The 22,111-nt window shown below is 43.8% G+C and overlaps 1 protein-coding gene across 3 annotated transcripts in view; it reads right to left on the bottom strand.

Moving 5' to 3' along the window:
- srgap1a (SLIT-ROBO Rho GTPase activating protein 1a) overlaps positions 1 to 22,111 on the bottom strand; it is a 62,935-nt gene that overhangs the window by 39,024 nt on the left and 1,800 nt on the right. For all 3 annotated transcript variants that reach the window (XM_076169615.1, XM_076169624.1, XM_076169632.1), the window contains exon 2: positions 1,636 to 1,831. In XM_076169615.1, the coding sequence (XP_076025730.1) occupies positions 1,636 to 1,831 (196 nt within the window). The remainder of the gene's footprint in view (positions 1 to 1,635; positions 1,832 to 22,111) is intronic.

Raw genomic sequence — 22,111 nt, 5'->3', positions numbered from 1 at the left:
ACAGTGCCTGAATATGGATATTGCACCAATTCTATGAGGAGGGGGTGTGGTAGCCAAGCAATAATGTCCATTTTGACCTTTGACTAGGTGTGCCATTGTGAAACTTATCTCCTAAAGGATGACAATGGTGCATTTGTTTTACTTTTTCCCCCCCATCATAAATGCCAATTAAATCTAATAGAACATCTGAGCTCACTGTTGTCAGATTCTGCTTCTGGTGCAGGTTTGCCCGACAGACTTTGAGTCGCTCCTCACATTATCACAGCTGGGTTAAATTGGACTACTTGCACTCTTTCCATTACTGTACACTGTTATTACTTCTTCCAATTACGGTAATCTCTTCATAGCTAATTCGGCACAGTAGAATGGCTTTTGATATGATTGCATTTGCAGTCAGTGCAATTTCTAAAACAGTCATAATGTAGATTATACGATTTTAAAGGATGCGTTTCCTATCCTCTTTCCCTTAATGAGCAACAATCAGCCTCTTGAGCTTTGTGGGCCATCACTCTAAATAAGAATATACATTTTAAATATGTTCAATAAGCTGTAAATGATAGATTTATCTGAAATAAAAGAAAAATATGAATAAGTTCTGATTCATGCCATTCAATGCCTTATGTTCTGATCCCCACAGGCCTGCCAAAGCCGGGGTTAACTTTAGCTTTCTTTAAAAACCTCTGCGTTTCATTTTGATCCACCTTCCAGCATTGAAACCTGGATCACACCGTTAACACACCGTTTTTCTCCAAAAGCAAGACTGATTCCTCTCAAAGACACGTGTGCATGATAATCCAGGAGGTATCTCAAATACTGTGTTTTCTGTAAAACTCTCTCACTGTGCCAAACTGCTTTCTAATGCCCAATGCGGCAGAAAGTACAAGATCTGCAGAAAACATTACAGAATATGTTTTTAAATGACATATTTATATATACACATTTCGCCTGAAGAGAATGACTGTTGACGTGCCTCTCCATCAGTTATGGAGAGCGGATTCAAACTAGGCAGCAAGTTGAGGCTTTTTTTCAGCTAAGCAGTCAGAATTAGGAGCTCATTTTAATGCTAATGTACTGTAGCTTTTTGCTGCTGGGGCCAAGTTGATCTGTCATATACCAGCTGAAGGCTAGAGACACCTATTCATTCTGCACACAATTCTGTCCAATGAAAACAGCTAGAGAATACAGAGCACACAGAGGCCTTACTGTACGTGTGCTGTTTATATGAATACAAAAATATGGGCCACATGATTTAGAACCCACAGGAGGGTTCTCCATGTTATTCAAAAGTCTCGTATTTACTTAAGAAATGTGCTCCTCTGCACATGCCAAATGTTTACCCTGTGAATGAAGTGACTCCAGACTGTACATCACGCGATGAAAACCACAGAGTGCCATACCAGAGTCTCTTCACCAGTTACACACACATAGGCACATATGGGCACGCAGCTGCTAGAGCCATTGGACTTCCAGACAGAGACCGGGGTCTATTTGCAGACGGTGAGGACAAATATACGTTTTATTTTCATTCCCACTGCAGATTTATACAATATTCTAATGTCTGCTTTCCTCAAAAATGTAGAGTGAGCACATTTGTGTGTTATGATCCGCAGAAACACCCTCTTAGCTTCTCCTTACTTATACTGCTGGTGATCCTTGGTGCTGCGAGTCTTCGCCATGAAGCGTTCGGCCAGTTTCTCCAGATTTCTGGAATATTCCATCTCGATCTCTGCCTTCTTCCTGAAGAAGTCCTGGAGGTCTTGGAGCAGCTGGACTCTCACCTCTGTCTGCTGGTCCAGGCATTTCTGCTGTTCCACCAACTGGGCCCGAATCTCTGAGGAGACACATAAAGAGAAAACGAAGATTAGGATCAGATCAGCAGTGTTTCTCATCCAACGATATTATGAGAGAGACCATGATGAGAGAAATGGCCATTCAGAATCGCTGTAGATTGGACTATGTTCACATTTCAAAAGGCTTCCCTTTCTCTGATTGAGTTCAGGAAAATATCTCACCATGCTTCGGTAAACATCCTTCACCTCCAACCCGGAAATGAAACATTAGACGTCATGTCCTGCGTAACCACCAAGGTTATCAAGTCCATTTCCATTACAGTTTATCTTCTTTATGCGCCACAAAATCCACCTCATCCAAACGTGAAAGCTTTTTTTAACAGTTTTTTTGAAAGGGTTTCAAATTTCGCAGATCGTTGGAAACCCCACTAATCTCTGGGGTAACGCAGAGAAACTGCTCTCACAGACAGCAGGGAAACTGTCTTTTCTATCCCTGATCCAAGCTCTATCCATGGGAAAAGCATAAGATCCCAATAGTATAATGTAGTACAACAGAATGTTCAAATGGAGCTTATTATTCTTTATTGATAACTCTTCGAAATGATTAGACCTGGGGCCGGCAACACTGGTCTCAGGTGTTTCATTAAGACACAGCATTACTCCGCCATGAATGGAACCTAATTCCCAAAGGCACACAGGGCAGGCACACACACACAGACACACACACAGACACACACACACACTCCTGCAAACCAAACACATTTAAGAAAGCAGAGCAGTGAGAGCAGGCCTGATTTAAACAAGTCCTGTGCGCAGGTAAATTACCCTCTGTGGTCTTTTCTGAGGAATCACCCCTGTCAGATTGCTTCTCATTTACATCTACATCCTCAAAAGGGCAACTGGGATCTAAAACACATGCACCTATGCACGCACAAACACACAGTCGCACACAAATTGTTTCCTCTGTGTGTCCTGTCTGGCCATGGTTATGTATAATGGATTTCTCCTAATGGAAGCTAGCCTGAGCCAGACATCTTCAGCAGAGGAAACAGATTAATGAGGTGATTTAGAGGCATAGAGACATCAATAGAGAAGAACAGAGGATGATCCCAATGCTGTGCTGTTGTCTTAGAGGCATAAGACACAAGACTGTTTTTGCAGATTCTATGACATTAAAAAGGTAACATGCTCGTAGGACCTTGGCGGTTGTTTCTGGGCTTACGGATGAATTATGGAATGCAACAGTTATGACAGACAAGAATATTCCTTCAGGGTAGATTTTAACGGCTTCAGCCCTCATTGGAACTGCTGAGTGAGAAATCATGTGTCCTGGGATTCTGAAGCCTCCAGATGAGATGTGGTTGGATTAGTGGAGGTTGTGATTCTTAAGGCAAGGAGATATTTGAATTCTCTAATGAAGCCGACTTTGCTTAAGTAGGACCAGTTTAGCATTTTTAACCAGAAATGTGATAATTTTGAAGGAGCACTATAACAAGCACACCCATTGTCCATTATAAACAAGAACAGTGACCAGTCACCACTGAATCAAAGTCCCACTGAGGGACAATCACAAGTTCTGTGCGGCCAGTTGACCAGTGACCTAACTTGGCAAAAAAAAAAACGATGACGACCATTTTTGAAGCGATTTCCTACACTGATAAAAAACTGGTTCAATCCAGCGATGATTTGTGAAACATTTATCATCATATACCATGTTTGTGTAGAAAGTCTCTGTAATTGTGATTTACTGCAGAGTTTAAAATAAACTTCTTTCATGAGTTGTTCCGAATATAGTTGTCCAGTAACAGCTCCCTGTATGTCACAATAACCCTTCCCTCTGACCACTAATGAACTGTAAAGATGAACTGAGCCCAGTCATCAACCTCAAAGGGCTTGGCTAAGAGTTTGAATCAGGCCAAGTTTCGGCTTAATTAATACCCAAATACCAATTCAAGAGAATACGACAGCATTAGAAAAGCCAAAAGATCCCTGGGCGGCTTTATCTTGATGGAAAACCATCCATAGATCAAAACATTGAGCTACTTAATGGTCAATCAGCTGCTGACTCGATTAAAATGCTCCCAGTCAGAGGAAGCTGAGAGCTGCTGTTGTGGGTGTGTGTGTTTCTGTGTGTGTGTTTGCATACACAAGGCTACTTTCATCGGCATTGAATTATCTCACAGTGTTGCTAAAATCACAATTACACATGTATTGCATTTCTTTCTCGCACATAGAAGGTAACAATAAGTACAGAGCTGGCCGGATGAGACACGTGGGCGGTGTTTGGTTCCTGCTAAACCTGAATAGATGTTTATCACAGCAGCTACAATCCAAACCACGCTGAACCATGAAATCAATGAGACTGATGATGTGTCTCAACAGCAACGCAGAGGTCACACAGACATCGGTGCACCATGAGAAGGGGGCGGAGTCGGAGCTTAAGGGTGGGGCGGCAGGATTAAACGTGGCATTTTTCATGAATAAGTAAATCTTATAATTACTTCCATCTCTTCCTCGCCAGTAAGGATGTGGGGATTAAAACAAAACTTCCTGACACAAAGGAGCAAAGTGGATCATTTAACATTTAACAGCTATGTTTTTGACTCGTTCATTCATTCATGTCCCCAGTCAGACAAGCTGGAGTACAGATGAATGGATGCTAAAGGCCCACCGCCTGTTAGAGACAATAATAGATCCGCTACTTCCCGAATAAATGCGACTCAGTTTGCAAACATTCACTCCAATTCAAATGTGAGAAGTGAGAAAAAGTGAGATTACGCCCAGACAATAGGAGAGGGAGGACGTTATCTAATCTCATCTGCAAATATTTGAAACAACTGAAAATGTGGTTCTTTATTGTCTGCAGATAACCAAGCAGCAGCTTCCTTTGATCTCATTCAGCACAAATCTGGGACGCCTGCTGTCGGCAAATGAGTTTGTCAGACCTTTCTCACAAAACTCGATCCGTAAAAAAAATGACGAGTGACACACAGGACCCCCAAACTGAAAGCTAACCACTGTAATCACCTCACAAGAAAAGAAAGCTAATGGCAGCGCATTAATCTTCTTGCCAGTCTTCCGTAGCAAGTGTTCCTCTACTATTACAGGGCGCATTCCTGCCGTTGTGAGGTCATCTGTATGGTAAACACGTGTGGAGGCCTCTGTGCTGAGGGATTTAGGTTTGGGTAGAGACTGGGGGGGTGGGGGGGGGGGACATCAAAGCCCTCTGTGATCCATTTCAAACTGAGGAGTTGAGAGGGAGATGAGAGCACCTGTGCACTGCGTTTGGAAATTACACTACAGGATACAGCAAGAAAGAAACCCCGACATATCTGTAGCATGCCAGCTATGCACCGAGCAGCCTCACATGAGTGAATAACGGCATGCAGAATTGGAAGGCGGCCTATAGAATGTTTGCGACACATCCAGCTGACCGATGGACAATCAGTCAGTGTGCGACCAGAATCCAGAGTGTCGACGCACAATGGCAGAGCTCTGATTGGTCTTTGTGCTGATCAGTTTGAACCAAAAGCCCTTTTGACTGCGCCCTGGACGCGATCCAACCGCTACTCCCGAGGCCACACATCGCATGCTTCTCATAACCTGCTTTTCATGGGGTAACAAATATGTCCGTAGCTGCAATTCAGAGCAGATTCTGATCTGCCGGATAGGCCGGTTCTATTGTCAGAGAAACTGCCTCGTAAGCAGGATGGGTACTGACCCACAGTGCTGACCTCCTGTGAGAAAAACTGGGCTTCAGTGAAAACAACTCATCCACTGTCAGAGCCTAAGCGATGTGAGTTTCTTCTCTCTAGGATCCACAATATTCTCTCCCCTGTTGTGCTCAGCTAACTTCACTATGAATCTGTCTAAGAAGCAACCCTTGACCTGTTCCTTTTGCTGAGTGCAGTCCTATATAGCTGTGTGAGTACCATAAAAGAAACCATAAAGTCTCAGCGGTTCTTTAGTTTCTCCTACTTACAGTCTTGACCAACAGTTATCTGGGACATTCTGTACCACATCAGTCCCAGATGCAGGAGGGCTCATCAGCAGCACCTGAAATAGCAGCTGAGGCCTGGGGAGGGGCGATACGGGGTACCACCATCTGCTTCAGATCTAGGACTTTGGACTGGGAGAGCTGTGTGTGCTTTTTTTATGGAAGCTAGATACAAAACAGGAGAAATACCATCAAAGGTAATTACAGAACGGCTCATCATTCTTTGGAGGATTACAGTTACAGCTAGAGTCAGTTTACAATCCAGGCGGACCCAGGTATCTTCTTCTGTCTTTTTTTGTCCAACACCTATTCCTGGCCTATTCTATTCATACCGTCCGTCACTCATTGAAACACTTCTTCTGGAAACACAGAAATGTTTCTAAATATGAACTCCAGATAAACGGGCACACCTGAGCCAGCTCATCAACAGCACCACCCACGCCGTAAACACAGATTTGTAAACTAACAAGGCTCAATCCTTCAAATCTCCTAATATCCTTCACACTACTCTATACACAGTGAACCTCCTGACCTTCAGACCAGCGTGGCAGACTCAGCCACACAGAGCCTGCCAGGCCCTGGACTACATTAGAGCAGTTTCTACCTTGACTCATTGGGGCTAAAAATGACCCAGACAGTTTCGCGTCCATCCACGTGTACAAACCACTAAAATAATGCAGTGACTAGAGGTTGTGTTATTTCTGTGAGGCAGCTTGTGTAATTAGTTCACGACTTAGCTAGGTCTGATAAGAAATTCATCATGGGCTTGGAATGTCAGACATCGTTGGACCCAACCACCCCCCTCTCCATTACGGTACATCTGGCTGTGGAATGTGTCACTGTGTGGTTGTCATCGAGGATTACATCATACGTGAGGTAGTAGACGTATATCTATATTTTCTGTATTGACATGATTTGTATGCTCGCTATCAGTGATCAAGCATTGAAAAGGGATAAATGTCATTTTACGGGACATGCGGTTATGATTTGAATTGTCTGAAGCAATCCAGAGCAGCCATAACGCTGCACAGAGGAGCTCTCAGATCACACTGGGCATTGGCCAAATTACACATATGAAACCACCAGCTGCACAAGAGCATTTTATCTCAAAATATCACCAGAATTGGCTACACGAGGCCCATTACAACATCTAACTGACACGTTAGCAGCTCCCAAAACCACAATGAGAGTTCCCATGGAAGTAGGCTACTGTGATCCAGAAAATGTGTGGTACGTCACAGAGCAAAGAACATCCCGGCCCAAAATGCTCTGCTTTTTTCAAACACAGTGAGATGAACAAGTGTCCTTTGGGATAATTAATGAATCCATAAGATTATAGTGCTACTCGCTCTGAATCTTTACATTTAGCAGCAGCAGGCATGTTTGTTGGTCACAGCAAACACATTTGCAGCTGGGGAGAAGAAAGCTGTGAACTGCTATTAGTCTGTCACTGTTTCTTTTCCCGCATACATAATGATTTCCTCTAACACTGGAGGACAAACAAACACACTTAAAGGAACGCATAACAAACAGTAGTGCACAGAAAACACAAGATCATACACACATCCTCCACTTCTCAAGACCATCCTTTCACACACACATACACACAGACAAACAGGAAATGCAGTAGTGGCTGGGTTTGGAGTTCTTGTGTTTTCTCTTGGGTCCAGCGTGTTGTGGGCGGCAGACCCAAAGAGCTCAGGTTCCTTCCTGTGCTCGGGTTTTTATAGTCTGATTCAAACACAGCTCAGCCACGGTTGAATCTGGCAAAGTGCACTTATTATTCAAATACAATCCACACTAGCAGTCAGACGACAGGCGTTGAACGAGTTGCGTTCAACAGGGCAAAACCGGCAATTACCGAGGCAGTAACTTCAAATCTTTATCATTCCTGTTGAACAAGAAAACATTTGAATGTGTAATTTCAATAACTCAAAGGTAATAGTCCCTAAAACTAGATTGTTTGCCAGAAAGCACATGAGGCAAGAAGCCACAGTTGCTATGACAACATTACCACAGACGATCAGTCTACAGCCGTCAGGAGAGAGATCAATCACGACGGACATTACAGTGGCTTGTAAGGACCCTCGCTTCCAACACTGTGATCCAAACTAAATAAGAGCGAGAGGCTGAATGCTGGGAGAAGTAAGCACACTTAGGAGCAACGCTGTTTGTTCAGCTGCCGAGCAACAACTAGATATTTTGTTTGATCTGGACACCCGTCTGGTGTTCTAGTCCTTCAGATGGTCAGGCCAGGCTTTGTGTGTGATTAAATGTGTGCTTGTATGTGCGGCTGCTTCGACATGTGAATGGGCTGACGCATAAATACATGTTTATGTGTACAAGCTCCCAGCAGCGAACTGAGGAGGACGACAACTGACTCTGCTTTACTTAAACTCTGGAATTTCAGCACATGGACGTGTAAAACCGGAGATGTGAAACCGTTACATCTGTGTGGCTCAACATCAGAGAAATACATTGATCTTTTCAGACTCTTTGCCAGGTTTTCGCCCACTTTTCTCATTCATCTCTAGACTGTACCCAGCTGCTCTGTCTGCCCTTAAGGGCCCACTGTGGGTGACTGAGTTTGTGTGTTAGAGAGAGACCTAAATAGATAGTTAGAGAGAGTTAGAGAGAGACTTCTTCACTTCTGAACTGAAAATCAGTCCCATACACTGGATTTCAAGGACCTACACTGGGTAAAACCTACACCTCTGTTGTACAAAGCTTTTCAGCTTTTTTCATCTAGTGTAGCCCACCTTTGTACTTTTGCAGAGGGGTTAGAGATGGGAAAGATAGTGGCGCTAAAGCTCATATGTCAAGTCAGGCAACCTCTCATTCTTAACTGAAGCTAACCTCAAGCAAAAGACTTGGCTGGGCAAGCCTGCAGCTCTTACAGTTGGGACTGTTTGTTTGCGGTAACAATACTATGAAAATCCTGTGGTCACATAGCTCTAGAGATAAATGGCATTAAAAGGGAGCTGCTCAAGAAACATCTGAAAGTAGGGAGAACACGCTTTCATCTATAGGCGTGTTTACTTCCGCGAGGAGTAAACAATTGGAAACTGAAACATGCTGGCATGGACTTGGAATAATGCAAACCAGGAAAGACGACTGAAAGAGGCGGTTGCAGGAAGGATTGTTGCTAAGAGACTGTAAAAAAACTATTCACTCCATATGGGCCCCAAGGGGGCAGGAGGGGCAGAGAGAGACGACAAGGAGTAGGGGTTTGTTTTTGTTTGATATTGCACCTGGACCCAATCTCAAAGTGCACAAAACACACACTCACACTCACACACACACACAGACCAGATTGGTGAGGATTAGAATGGTGCATATGAATCGATGTGACAGTTCAGTCACCTATAAGCACCCTGCTCTCAGCTGCTTCCTCGCCCCTGTCTTTTCCGACCCCTGTTCTCCACTCGTTTCCCTTCACTGCACTCGGGACAGTTTGGTCTCAGGTCAGGTCTTGTCAGTAGCCTCTGATAGCGCACAGCTGCCCTCTCTGTGTCTCTCTGCCAATTATCAATTACTTGTCTATTTACCTATACTGTAATTAGTTAACTTCTGGAACAATGGAATGTAAGCAGGCTCTAACCTGTAATCAGTTCTCTTACATGAATAAAAGAAAACAGAAAACAACACTGACTCATTTTCATGGGTAAACTGCCCTGCATATAAAAAGGTGGGAAAACAAGTTTGAATGAGTTGACGCTCCACTACATCCTGGATTGTTTGTGTGTCTATCTGCCTCCACGGTCCGTCACCCTGTTTGCCTACCTGCTTGCATTGTCCAACCATCTGCCTGTCTTCTGTCAGACATGTCCTTCCTGTGCGTCTCTCTCTTTGTCTACTCATCCGATCAGCTTTAGGGGTTTGCCTTCCTTTACTTTGTGTGCACCTCTATGTGACGGCCAATTCTTTGGCCTTTGCAAACCGCAACAAGGAGACACCGCCATTGGGCTGGGACCAGGATCCATGGCCCACAGCCAGCTGGAGCTGGGCTAACAATGGTTCCCACAGTCGGGACATTATGGCACCAGTGGGCCAGAAGAAAGTATAGGGGGAAGAGGAGATGACTGTACAGCGCTGCAACTGAGGTGTCAATGACATGTTTGCACTACCCAACAAGGAAAAGAGCAAACGTAAAATGAAAGCCAAGTACAGAACTTGCATCAAAGTCAGATCATATGAAACATTTAAATTTGATATTTTACGCAAACCCTTTCAAACTCGTTACCATACAATACGCATGGGATACTGACCTAACAGCGTTCCTAAAAGCAAAGTTGTGTGTGTGGGTGGCAAGTCCCCATTGCCCCGTCTGTAGTTATACAGTTGAATTCAGTTACAAGCACAACATTTTGTCTGAGCCTTCATGCAGTGGAGCCCTGCAATATTACCCGAAGGCGAAGCACCTGGTGAGCAAATCTAATGAAAGACTTCACGGAAGAGACTAAGGAGGTATTAGTGCTGGAAGTTTGTAAGGATAGAGGTCAGAACAGCCGACCGACTGTGAAGCATAGAGCAAACCAGTCCCAGTCTCACAGAGGTCCCAGTTAAAGGCTCACACTTTCCCTTATTACATAATCCATCTACATAAACCTCCAGTCAGACTCTTCAGGAAGGTTGAGACCCTTAATGCAATTCTACTGGATGCTCCCCTAATTATTTCTACATATTACTGCAGCAGAGAAGGAAGGAGGAAGCACACCTGAGGGTTATTTTTCATTCTCCTTGTGTTGTTCAAGTATTTCATCTTTCAACTTGATGAAAACAAATACCAGAAAATTATACGACTTGGCGTGTGATTAGCAAAATCCATCTGTTTATGACTGCAAGAAAAGACCACAGATGAAAGGAGGCTGTGAACTTCAAAACACATGCAAATGCAGGAGCAGGTTCAAACCAACGATTTAACAAAACAAAAGGAAAATAAACTAATCAGCTCAACTCTGAAGCTATATGAATAACTGTAACCCTTATCTGCTGATGTAACATAAAATATAGACCATTTCTTTCAAGAGAATGTAGGCAAACAAGTCAACTGAGAGTGTACTAAATCTTCAGGAGAGCACACAGACAACATGTGGGAGCCAGAGAGAGAAAGACGGCTGAACCTCCAACTGCAAACTGTACATTAGGGCTAACTTCACAGAGGAGCACAAATACCCTGATTTCAGAGCAAGAACCCACATGCAAAACATCAGCCATTCCGTCATGATACATGTGCTGTATCCACTGGTGTCTTTCCCTTCTCGTTTACTGACCACCTCGCACTGTGTCCCTCCCCTCTCCCGCCACAAAAAACAGCACCTCGCAGGATGTGTGGTTTCTAGGCCTTTGATAGGGTTAAGCCGTCAGAGGAGCTGGAGCGACCGAGAAGGAACAACCCTACTATTCAAGACCAGGCCTGTAATTCCAGAGGCGAAGATATGTGCTCCAAGCCTTCTGGGGGGGGGGGAGAGAGGGAGAGAGGGAAACTGAGAGGGAAGGTGGAAATCGGACTGTTTGCTTTAGACAGTTTGCATCCTTTGTGAAAAAGATACAAAAGTCAGTCTCAGGCAAGCTCAACAGGGGTAAATATGGTGGTGGTCCATCCAGGGATGCTTGCATCTAACCAATCAGTGATGTTTGGTATCGCAAGCTGATCACAATCATAAAGGTACCGACTCTAGAGCAGAATGTGTAGACTAGAGCTATAAGGTTTCAGGAAAATTTGTTCCTGAACCAAACTGCTTTGCGGTTCATTGGTGTGAAATGTTCTTGAGTTCCGGAGAGCATATCCCAAAAAATCCCTGTGGTGCAAAAGGGGCTTAAGTTACAACTTTCGACAACCAATGCAGACGTAACAAACTATGCCATGAAACTGTCAGAGGGATTGTCAAAAGTATCAGAAAGTATCAACGCTGAAATTTCTGAGATCTTCCTGGGACAGGTTTTGAGGAACATGGCTACTTTCAAGGACTATGTCGAGAAATACCGATTTAAAAAAATGTCTTATCTGCATTGGAGCAGCTGGCATGTGGACACAGAGACAAAGCACAGCTGAAAGTTTGAACTATCATGCGCAGCACACACAACACACAAAAACAAATGCATGGACATCCATTCAGTATTCTCTAAAAATACAAACCCCACTGTGTCTAGACACAAGCAGTATTGATTACGAGGGTCATTTAAATGAGCAGCACACAACCTCTTTGTGTCCCTGCCTTGTGAATGTAAGTAGGATACATTAATGTTTGTTTTGTGGTGTGCTCTGTGTGTGTGTTTGTGTAAACGAGAGAACACTAATTTGATCACAAAATCATGACTGAATTTCTCCTACAGCCGGTAGTTCGTCTTCTGTAATCAATGGTAACGTTTTAATGGTTGACCTTTGGATTAATTGAGAAATTCTTTAGTGTGTAAAATGCCATGACAACGCGTCTTAGGTAGAAGCTTCACCAAAGAATCTTTGAGGAAAAACAGTCCAACTTTTTCCGGCTGGAGCTCAGAGTTGTGACAGCTGAAATAATCCACTCACAGAGACTACTTCAGCCACATGTAAACATATTCACTTAAGGGAATGTGTGCGTGATGTCTGGCAGGAAGGGTCAAGCCATATCTCAGAGAGTCTCTGAACACATAGAAAATACATTTAACGTAAATATAATGACTGGGTCCCTTAACAATTCAGATCTCACATCTTAAGTCACGGCACACTGAAGAGCCAGAACGATGCGCCCCAAATTCGTTCCGGTCATGTTTCAGTTTACCCTGGCCAGTCAAAGGCTGAGGATTGAGGCCACAGGGGGTTGGGGCCAACAGGGGTGGGGAGTAATGAGGTGCACGGATGGATGCATTAAGCTGGGATTGAAGATTGAGGGGAGGGAATTATGGAGAGGTGGAGTGCAGAGTGGGGAGACTTTGCAAATGAAGGTGGTTTTAAGCAGAAGAACAGTCATTCATCTTAAATAAGGGGAACCTTGAGAACACAATGCACAAGTATGACTGAGCTGGATGATATTCTAGGCAGGGAACACATATTATAGGAGGTACATGAGCCTATAGCAGTGGAGATGAGATTGGAGGTTACAACAGAAGCGTGCATAAATATTTTCTCTCCCAGTTCCTAAACCTTTAGACCTGAACCTGAGATAATTAAGTAGTGAGGTCACATAAAGAGCAAAAATAATTACATTCTTGATGGCGGACTGTACACTTGTAACACACAAGCAACATTGGAAAGAGACACTCTCAGTTGTGCCAACACTTGCTTTTCACCATTACTGTTGCTGCTACGGCTACTTTCACAAGTCTGGCAACCGATTTTATTATCCGCCTCGCCCATAGTAAATATGCCCCAAAACTTCGGCAACATTACTTAAATGTCAGTGTCAATATATGGGTTTATGCGAACACACGCAAGGCTACACATCCTATTTTTATTTTCCCCTGTAAAACTGCTCCATTTTTGTCACTTTTTAGCAGAGCGCTTGCTTAAAAAGACATAGCTGTAGTTCAACTGACATCCTAATCTTTCCCCTCACTCGGGTTTCAGGCTCCAAACCACCAGCAAGTCCCGAGGCCCAATCAGTGCTCTTGTCACAATCCCAGGCAGAGCCAGCAGGGATTGATTTCTCACAAGGCATCTGTGGTGAAAGGCAAGCTGTGAAGAATGAGGAAGTCCACTATGACCCCTCTACCTCGACACAACCCCCCCAACACACACACACACACACACCATACAGGAAAGGCAAACATATACACACAGAAGACTAAATGTGTAAGGAGAGAATGAGTAGGTTTCCAGAAGACCTCATTTCTAGATAATTACAGAGGAAGCCAATATGGGGGAAGTGACAGAGACTTACGTACTGTTATCTCCTCCGACCTACCCTCGGGGAGGCTTTAACCGCCACTCTTCTCCTACTTTTCTAAGTACCAGCAGCTGACTCTGGGAGTACACACTCAGTCTAGCTCTCAGGCACTGAGGTGACACATTTTCTACGGAAAATATGTCCAACGAATAACACATTCAAAGCTTTTGTCATTGTCCCTGCTTGAACACGAGCTTGACAAGACCGGACAGGTGAAATCAAATACCGGCTTTGCCTGCAGGAGGTAAAATCCCATTGATCCACCCAATACTTTCGGATTACCACAAGCGATCTGAGCGCCAAGAGAATGTGATGGACCTAGGGGCAGCTGCTCAGAGTGAAGGAGAGGGACAAAGAGGGTGGAAGAAGAAAAGAACAGAGAGATCAGCTTTCATGCTTCTTTGTTTCTCTACACTAGGAGCAAGCAAGACCGGGCCTTTCTCTCTCTGTCAGTCTCCCACAGTTCTGTTAGATAGAGGCCACACTTTGTGTACATGTACGTGTGTGTGTGAGAGAGAGAAAGAGAGAGAGTGGGAGACCCGCTGTCCAGTCATGCACACAGCCCAGTCAGGTTGCCATGCATCACGTTGCTCTGACATGCCATTAACCAGGACAAATCACAGGACCCCAGGGGAGACTTAGGCTTCCTCCACACCGCCTGATTAAATAGAAAGATATGTGAGACATGTCCAGTGTGTCTGTGTCTAAGCTGAGCTGCTAAGTGACACACAGACGGTTCTGCAATACACAAAAGGCATATTGTTATAAAACAAATTATTTTAAATCTCGAACAATATTATTGCTCTGCTATGGTGGTGGTTGAGACTTTCGCACAGTCAACTATCACACACAGAAAGATGAACACTTTCCACTGGACTGTATTTTAGGACCATTTGGGTCAGAGAAATGTTGCTCTACTTTAGGTTATGAGGAAAAGGGCAGACTAGGACAGTGTCATGCTCATTCTATTTCTAGACCGGTCTGATCTAAAAAACTGACTGTGCTTTGCAGCTCGTGCACCTCCTATTAAACTATAATAAAACAGGCTGTCAAGAGTCCGCAGGGATTTGCTGTAGAGAGCAATGTGTTCCATTTTACCCTAACCTAAAAAATCCCAGCTTTAAAAGAATTTACATGACAAAAACTCCAAAGACTTAGAACTTCACCTACCAGGCAGTGCTACCATGCTACGCCAAACAGGCTGCTTTATACTATAGAATATCCACATGCATGTTAAACATTAAATCTAATTAATTCGATGGAGATATATGAATTTATGTATTGCCTTAATCGCAGTATAATCTTTCTATCTTTAATTGGTAGCCATCTACAATCCCTGTGGTCATTGAATATGGCAGACAGGGTAGGTCTAAGGTTCCAGGTCAGGGAGTGGAGGTCATTGGTTCAGTGACCACAGGGTCAAGTTGTACTGGACAGAAGACCACCAGCAGGGGGTCAGCAAGTGGGCCGAGACAAAGGGCAGGAGAGACGGAAATGAAGAACCAAATTGGTTGCATGTGGATATCATTTTACTTATCGTGGCTTTGCATTAAGTTTGTGCTACTTTATGTGAACAAGCATGATAGAAACGTTGGATGACTGTGACAGAGATATTTATTTGAATCCAAATGCAGCTCAAAGACAAAGACAAGATAGATGTGACATTTGGTGCATGAGGTCTTGTGATGATAAAATGATTGTGTTATTTATGGAAGCAGCTGACCAGCATTGTGTAACAAGTACACTGAGAAGAGTCCTGTTTGTAAAAGCTTCACAGACACTCATTAGATAATAGGGGGGTATAAATACACTGGTTCTTCATGCGTTTCACATGAGACATCGCTGACTTTGACTTCCTATTACCACTTCTCCAAATGTGACCATTGGCAGTGGGACACAGTGATCAGCGGAGGAACGCGGCTGACAGATCTTTATCCGTAAATGGCTCTTTTTTTTTATTATTTCCGAGCACCCCTCATATCCGTGGCTGGAACCACAGCTATGGCTCCAGTTTCCATCTCGGGGGAGGGTGGAGGAGAGTTCAGGCCAGAGCTCACAAGACCTGCCTGGGGCTGCTCCGACATCAGCCACGGCAGCAAACTAGGCTCGGGCCTCCTCCTTCGACAAACCACAATGAGCCTTTATTGTGAGGCTGATAAGCCCAGAGCCGAGACCATGGGAAACTCTTTCCAGCTACTCTTTGCATTACTAAAAACAGACGGAATACACTGAGGAAACCAGAGCGAGGGAGTGATGACCACATCACACAGCGCAGACATTTTAGGGTGTCCACAGCCGCAAGACTGCATATGTAGGCTTGTGCTATATTTTCCAATGAAAGACAGCATCGGCCTCTTGGCTTTAAAATATGATCAACCAGGTTTACACACACAGGGGATAAAGTCTTTAAATGACATTATATTGACTGTTTTTATCCATCAATATTCTCCACAATACAGCAGCCTAAGGCGGGCATCTGTCCGTGGCAGCCGCGCCTTAAGGGGTGGTCTTTACCTATTGATTGGGAGGGCAGCCCGCAAAAAGCCTGCTACCCTCAGGTCACGGGGTCAAGGTAGAATAAAAGAAAATGGGGGAGGTGTGTGGGAGGAGTCGCCAGATCAGTAAATTAAACTTCTCTTCATCAGTGTTGAGGGAGGATGGGAAGGAGAGTTTACAACAGAAGAGGAAGGGAGGAAATGGCCGGCAAAGCTTCGGCTTCATATGCATTGAATTCTATACTTAAGGTATATTCTACAAATTCACAAGTATGGTGTACAATGAAGGAAGTATGCGAGGATGAAGTATGTTTTTGAAGTCGTGACTGTAATTATTTACCGTCTTTGACAGGCCATGTAATGAACGCAGACAAGGCTTGACTTGTCAGCACAATAAAAGGCCCTTGCTTATCATTCCTGCCAAACATTTGATTGTTTTGAATTGCATTAATTCGGGAACGCTGGGAATGCCGCCAACCGAAAGGCAGGAGGAAGTACAGACATATAAAGGCACAAGTGAAGGCGCAGGATCAGCTAAGAACACAGAGCCTTGTGTCTACTAATGTTAGCGCAGAGGAGATACAGGAGTTGAGCTTAGTACATCTCATTGCTCTAATGACGTCTAAATATTATGCTGAGCCAAATTGGTGTAGTCAATTTAGTGAGAGAAGGAACCATTAAGCCAAGGTGCATCCCATTCTTGCACTGCAGTCATCACTTGTGCTGAAACAACTCAATTACCATGAATAGCCATGTTTATTAAAGTAACGATTCAGTTAAGTCATTTACATGGCTCCCAATAAGCTGACTCCCCAAATAAACAGGACATGCATGACTTGTTTGATGACTGAGTTAATGTCTGGAGAGATGGGTGGTAGCACAACGGGACTATGGAAGGAAGAGACTGTGTGATATTGATTTTTAAGGTTATTTATGCCGTTTGTCATCATTTTACCCACAGAAAATGCTAGGAATAGTTTCAAAGATGGACATGGTGTGTTGTCAGGTTTACTGTAGCTACGACCTTAATGTTAGAAGGATAACCAGATTAGAATGTTTGCATGTCTCACACAAGTTAAAAATCTAATAAGTAGTGTGTGAAGGCAATGAATGACATCCACATTCTGTGCTCCTCTATGAGCAGACCAGTAATTGATCTGATGACTTCAGTTAGCAGAAATTACGCTCTGAGAGTTGTTCTGAGAAAAGACTACCAGTAAATGAGCTACGTCCAACCAGAAGCATCCATATGTACTCTAGTACAACAGATGTGCTGGATCTCCACATACAGTAGAAGAAGAAAGACATCTTGCAAACATTTCTATCTTTTTTTGAACATCAGATACGTCCCTCTGGCGAGAATCGTTCCAAATATCACATGGCCCGGACACATCTCTGTGTAATGGTATTACAAGTACAAGTACAAGCAAGCTCTGTCTACTGCAACCCTTAATGGTCACGGTATCAACCATCAGATCAAATGGTTGAATAGAGTGTTATGCAACGGCTTGAGGACAGATTGCCGTGGTCAGTCAGGATTTGAATTCAAAAGAGAAAGTCAAAGTGGCAGATGTCACATTCTTTGAGTAAACACTGGGCATTAGAACAAGCCATGCCTTAAAGGATGTTTGCACTTATTTTAAGAAGCTCTCACCGCCACTAAACATATCAAAAGCTTACGTCCGGCACACAAACACATGCAGTCTGATCCCTGCTGTCACTTATTCCTGAACTGACCTCACTACCTCCCTTTCCCATCCCCCAAACTCCTTCCCAGGAGATTTGCATCTAATCCAACCAAACTGGGTGACTAGCACAAGCATTTCCTGGTGGTCAAACTGGGCCTGTCTGTCTGCGTGTGTGTCCTTCTGGTGGGCTCCAGCAGTGATTTTAAGAAATGACATTATACTACAACATAGCCTAAAGTCTCTCCAGTCCCAGTTAACAGCCTTTCCCTCTTTCAACTTCACATTCTCTCCAAGCATGATCCAATTTCATTAAGTCTGCCGAACCCATACTAGCATGAACATGAAGTGATAATACACTTTGAATCCCCTCCAGCTCATTACCAGCAGCTCTGAGCCCACACAGGAATCCTTTCTAAAACCTAAAGCCCAAACCTCCAACTGAGAGACTTTCACCACTACATTACATTTGCAACAACATCAGACAATGGTACAACAGCGAATACACTCCTTGAATTTGTGTGTGTTTTATTCACACATATAACAGCTTCAGTCAGTAGTGGATTTGATTTGATTCTTTAGAAATCAAATTAGTCTGTGTCAGTTACAACCAAAGACAATAGACTGGGCTTCCATTTTCTTCTACATTTTCAGCAGTTCCACTTGAATTGCAGTCTTATTGTTTGGTTTGGGTATGTGGGGGTCATGTATAAGCGTTGGTTTGGCTGTTTTCTGTGGGCGGGTGCCTGTGTGAGGGGTCGGGGTGGGGGGTGCTGTAGTAACGTCCTGGTGGTCTTTGTGACATCAGTAAAAAGCACAGCAGGGGAGGGTGAAGCTTTGGTTGCACTCGGCAGAGTTTATTAAAACAGCAAAAAGAGTGAGTGTCCACAGATGGTGCTGTCAATAACCACTCACTCACCCACACACACACACCCACACACACACACACACACACATGCAAGCAAACACAAACACACCACTGCCACGCCCTATGCCATACCACCAAGCTCAAACACACAGCAGGGAATTTTTCACAAACACACACACACACACGCGCACTCTCATGCACTTCAAGGAGGCGAGGCAGTAAAAGCAGATGGTAGGAGTGTGAATGGATGCGCGATGCTCCAGGAGGCGTTAGGATTCCATTAGTCCTTCAACCTCTAACCTTCCATTAACACCTCTGAGATGCTGTAAGCCAAAGTGTCACAGGTCCAGGACATATCAAATGATCAGCTTAGCTAGACCTTAAACGCCTCACAGGTCTGTAATATTGATCAAAAAGATTAATCATCCCAAAATTCATGAGCTGTAATTCAAGACTACAGATCAGAGATAGAGAACAGCAACTTATTTTGAAGAGTTTGGTAAGAGAATGTATGTTAAGTCCTTTTCCCACATTATTCTATTGTATTCAAGCATCCTGTGTTTCCAGGCACGTGTCCTGATGTATGAGCACGTACGGAATGGCACAGCAGCACAGTGTTAACGGGACAAAGGGCTTTATCGTCACATAACGCCGGGTCGGGTGGCGGCGATGACAGCTGGTTTTCACTGGCTCGCTCTCACAAACATCACAATTGACAATATTTACTAACACAAGGGCAAAGGTGACACTGGCACAGGACAATGACGTTTCACAGCTGCTCTCTTTTCACACACACATTCAATTCTGATATATAACACACACACCTATGGTCACTAGGCCAAGACATAATTCACTATACAGATATAGTAGATGCAGTCGATGCCTTCGGATGATGCTATTATGAGTCTGAACACTACACTGCTCAGGGGCAAATGATGTGATCTAAATGCGATTAATGGAAGACTGAGGAACAAAAAATGCTGAATTGTTCGTCGCACAACCCTGTAGCTGTGAGACTCTGCGGGGGTCTGATAGGGTCAGTGTGAGCGTGATGTAACAGTTCATCATCTGCTTACGTCAGCCTATATACATGCAGACTCTGTGGATCTTAGCGAGCCACCCTGGGTTTCGTGTCAGCGCTGACCTGTCTGCATATGTAAGCACCTACCACACAGGACTGTGGGGTGGGATGAAAGTGTGTGGAGGCAGAAGAAGAATAAGAAAGAATAAGAAAGAAATAAGAAGAAAGGCTGCTCTCTCGCTTCATTAAACACCAGGACACATTTTGTTTCCAAATACTTGTCAGTTAGGTGAACAGGGAGCTAAATTGCTCAAGTGTGAATGAGTGAGAATGTCTCGACTCGTCTGTGTGTGACTGTGAATAAACTACAGCCTCTCCTTGCAAAAGAATTCCACAATTTACTCCACAATCTTATAGACTGCCGCTTTAATGGTGAGGCTATTCAAAAAAAAGAATGGAGGGAACACTGGAAGCACAATTCCCAGTGTTTTGATTATCTGAAATCCTGTCCTGTCAGCACGATGAGCCACAGGTACAGCTGAAGCGAACGTCTAAATAAAGAGCGGGCAGATTTAGTACAACGCACTCTATACATCACGGCACACATAGACGTTTTATGACGCACAAGTTATTTCAATGAAAAAAAATCCTGTTTTTACTGCTGGGGATCCAAACCAGGGATATAAACCAGGGGTCCTCATGGATATTTTCATCTACTGCAGGCAGTTCTGACAGTATTTATTCTTAGTTAAGGGTAAACAAACCAATGGCTCCTAAAGGCAAGAACAATACAATGAATACCTCCATCTAACTGCTACAAACATGACAACAGGGCCAAGCAGAGGGACAGGGCTTGATTTCAGGGGGCAGGAGACTTGAAGACAATCTGGGAGAGGACCACCCTCAGCTGAGCAGGGGGTCCCTGGAGTTATGACCTCCAGGGCACAAAGAGCAAACCACAGTCTGACATCAAACCAACACTTTGCCTGTGAGAAAACAGGGGAGTGCTTCTTTGCTCAGCAACACCTTTCTAAAAACAACAGAGGCACACACACACACACACAGAATGCCAATGCAACCACAGGCCAGACCACAACCTGAAATGACTTAACTAGGCTGCAACACACTGAAACCTAAATAGCACTAAGCAACCGGCAAAAACCTTGTTACAGAAATGTTTCATCATTGGGAGATGGTTGGAATGTCAGCTGAATGACAAACACGGGGTGAGAACAGCACCGTCAGCCATGACAGGGAGGATTCCAAACAGTCTCCAAAGACGACAACATTAAACACGTCTGTTAAATCACTCTGGATAATGAACGTAGGTCTCTAGAGTTGGGAGCGCCAAGGAATAACCAGGATTCATGATTCATAGGGAAAAAAAGGGAATTACACACTGTAGCTACATAAATAGATGATTGCTTATACAGATGAACTCAATACACACACACACCCACAGACACACACAGACAAAGACACACGCACACACACACACCCCTTGTCCAAATCAAGGACTGAAAGCTTCAGGCTGTAACTCACGAGGGGTAAAGAGAAGTAAACCCAAACAGGTCCTGGAGATATTTGTTTTAATAATGTAAAAAATGTGAACAATTTCCAAACTATGAGGCAGCAAGAATGCAGAGCAGATGATTAAAATCCTCTCCAGCTGTTTCCTGGGCAGACATGTTCACTAATCAGCTTGAAAACTAAAGGGTCAAACACACAATCACAAACTAATGTTAACACAGAACAGAACCGTGTCATTATCAACTATTTTCTTTTTGGCAGTACTAATTACAAATGACTTTACCAGCTAATGGCAATATTTCCAATTATTCCCCGCTCATCTGGCCACAATTTGCAACGCCTGACAATAAGCACAAATATAATGACCTCTCTGGAGATGATATGTCAGACTTTGCTGAGTGTGAAAATATGAACTGTAACAGAATGGCTCCCAGTGGTTGAATTACAGTGAATGAAACAACAGAGGGTTCGGCATACGGATGATGAGAGAAAAGAGTATACGAGGCAACAATACATGTAACAGGAACACAGATGGCAGAAAACAGGTATTATTAGAATATATTTGAATGATACGCAATAAAATAAGTCTCTAATTCTGTAATTATAAACCCCATGGCCATTTGCAATGCAAAAAAGGATGAGGTACAGTACTCCATGCAAATCCCCAAGTGAGATGTGCGATGTTAACTTCCGCTATAAATATCCACGCTGGAATATTTACAGTGCATGGCAACAGTCTGTGCATTAGCCCCATAAGTCACTTCTGCATCTTCAGCAAAATAGTAACATTGATTTACTGAGACTGTAGCACTTTAGCAACAGCTATTCTCAGGATGATCAGGTGGTTATTATTGCCA

Source organism: Genypterus blacodes, unplaced genomic scaffold (genome assembly GCF_046128005.1).
Source record: "Genypterus blacodes isolate CSIRO-AG114 ecotype Tasmania unplaced genomic scaffold, CSIRO-AGI_Gbla_v1 ptg000015l_1, whole genome shotgun sequence".
Classification (NCBI taxonomy): Eukaryota; Metazoa; Chordata; class Actinopteri; order Ophidiiformes; family Ophidiidae; genus Genypterus; species Genypterus blacodes.
The sequence above is the reverse complement of the archived record's forward strand: the minus strand, read 5'-3'. Positions and strand labels throughout refer to the sequence as shown.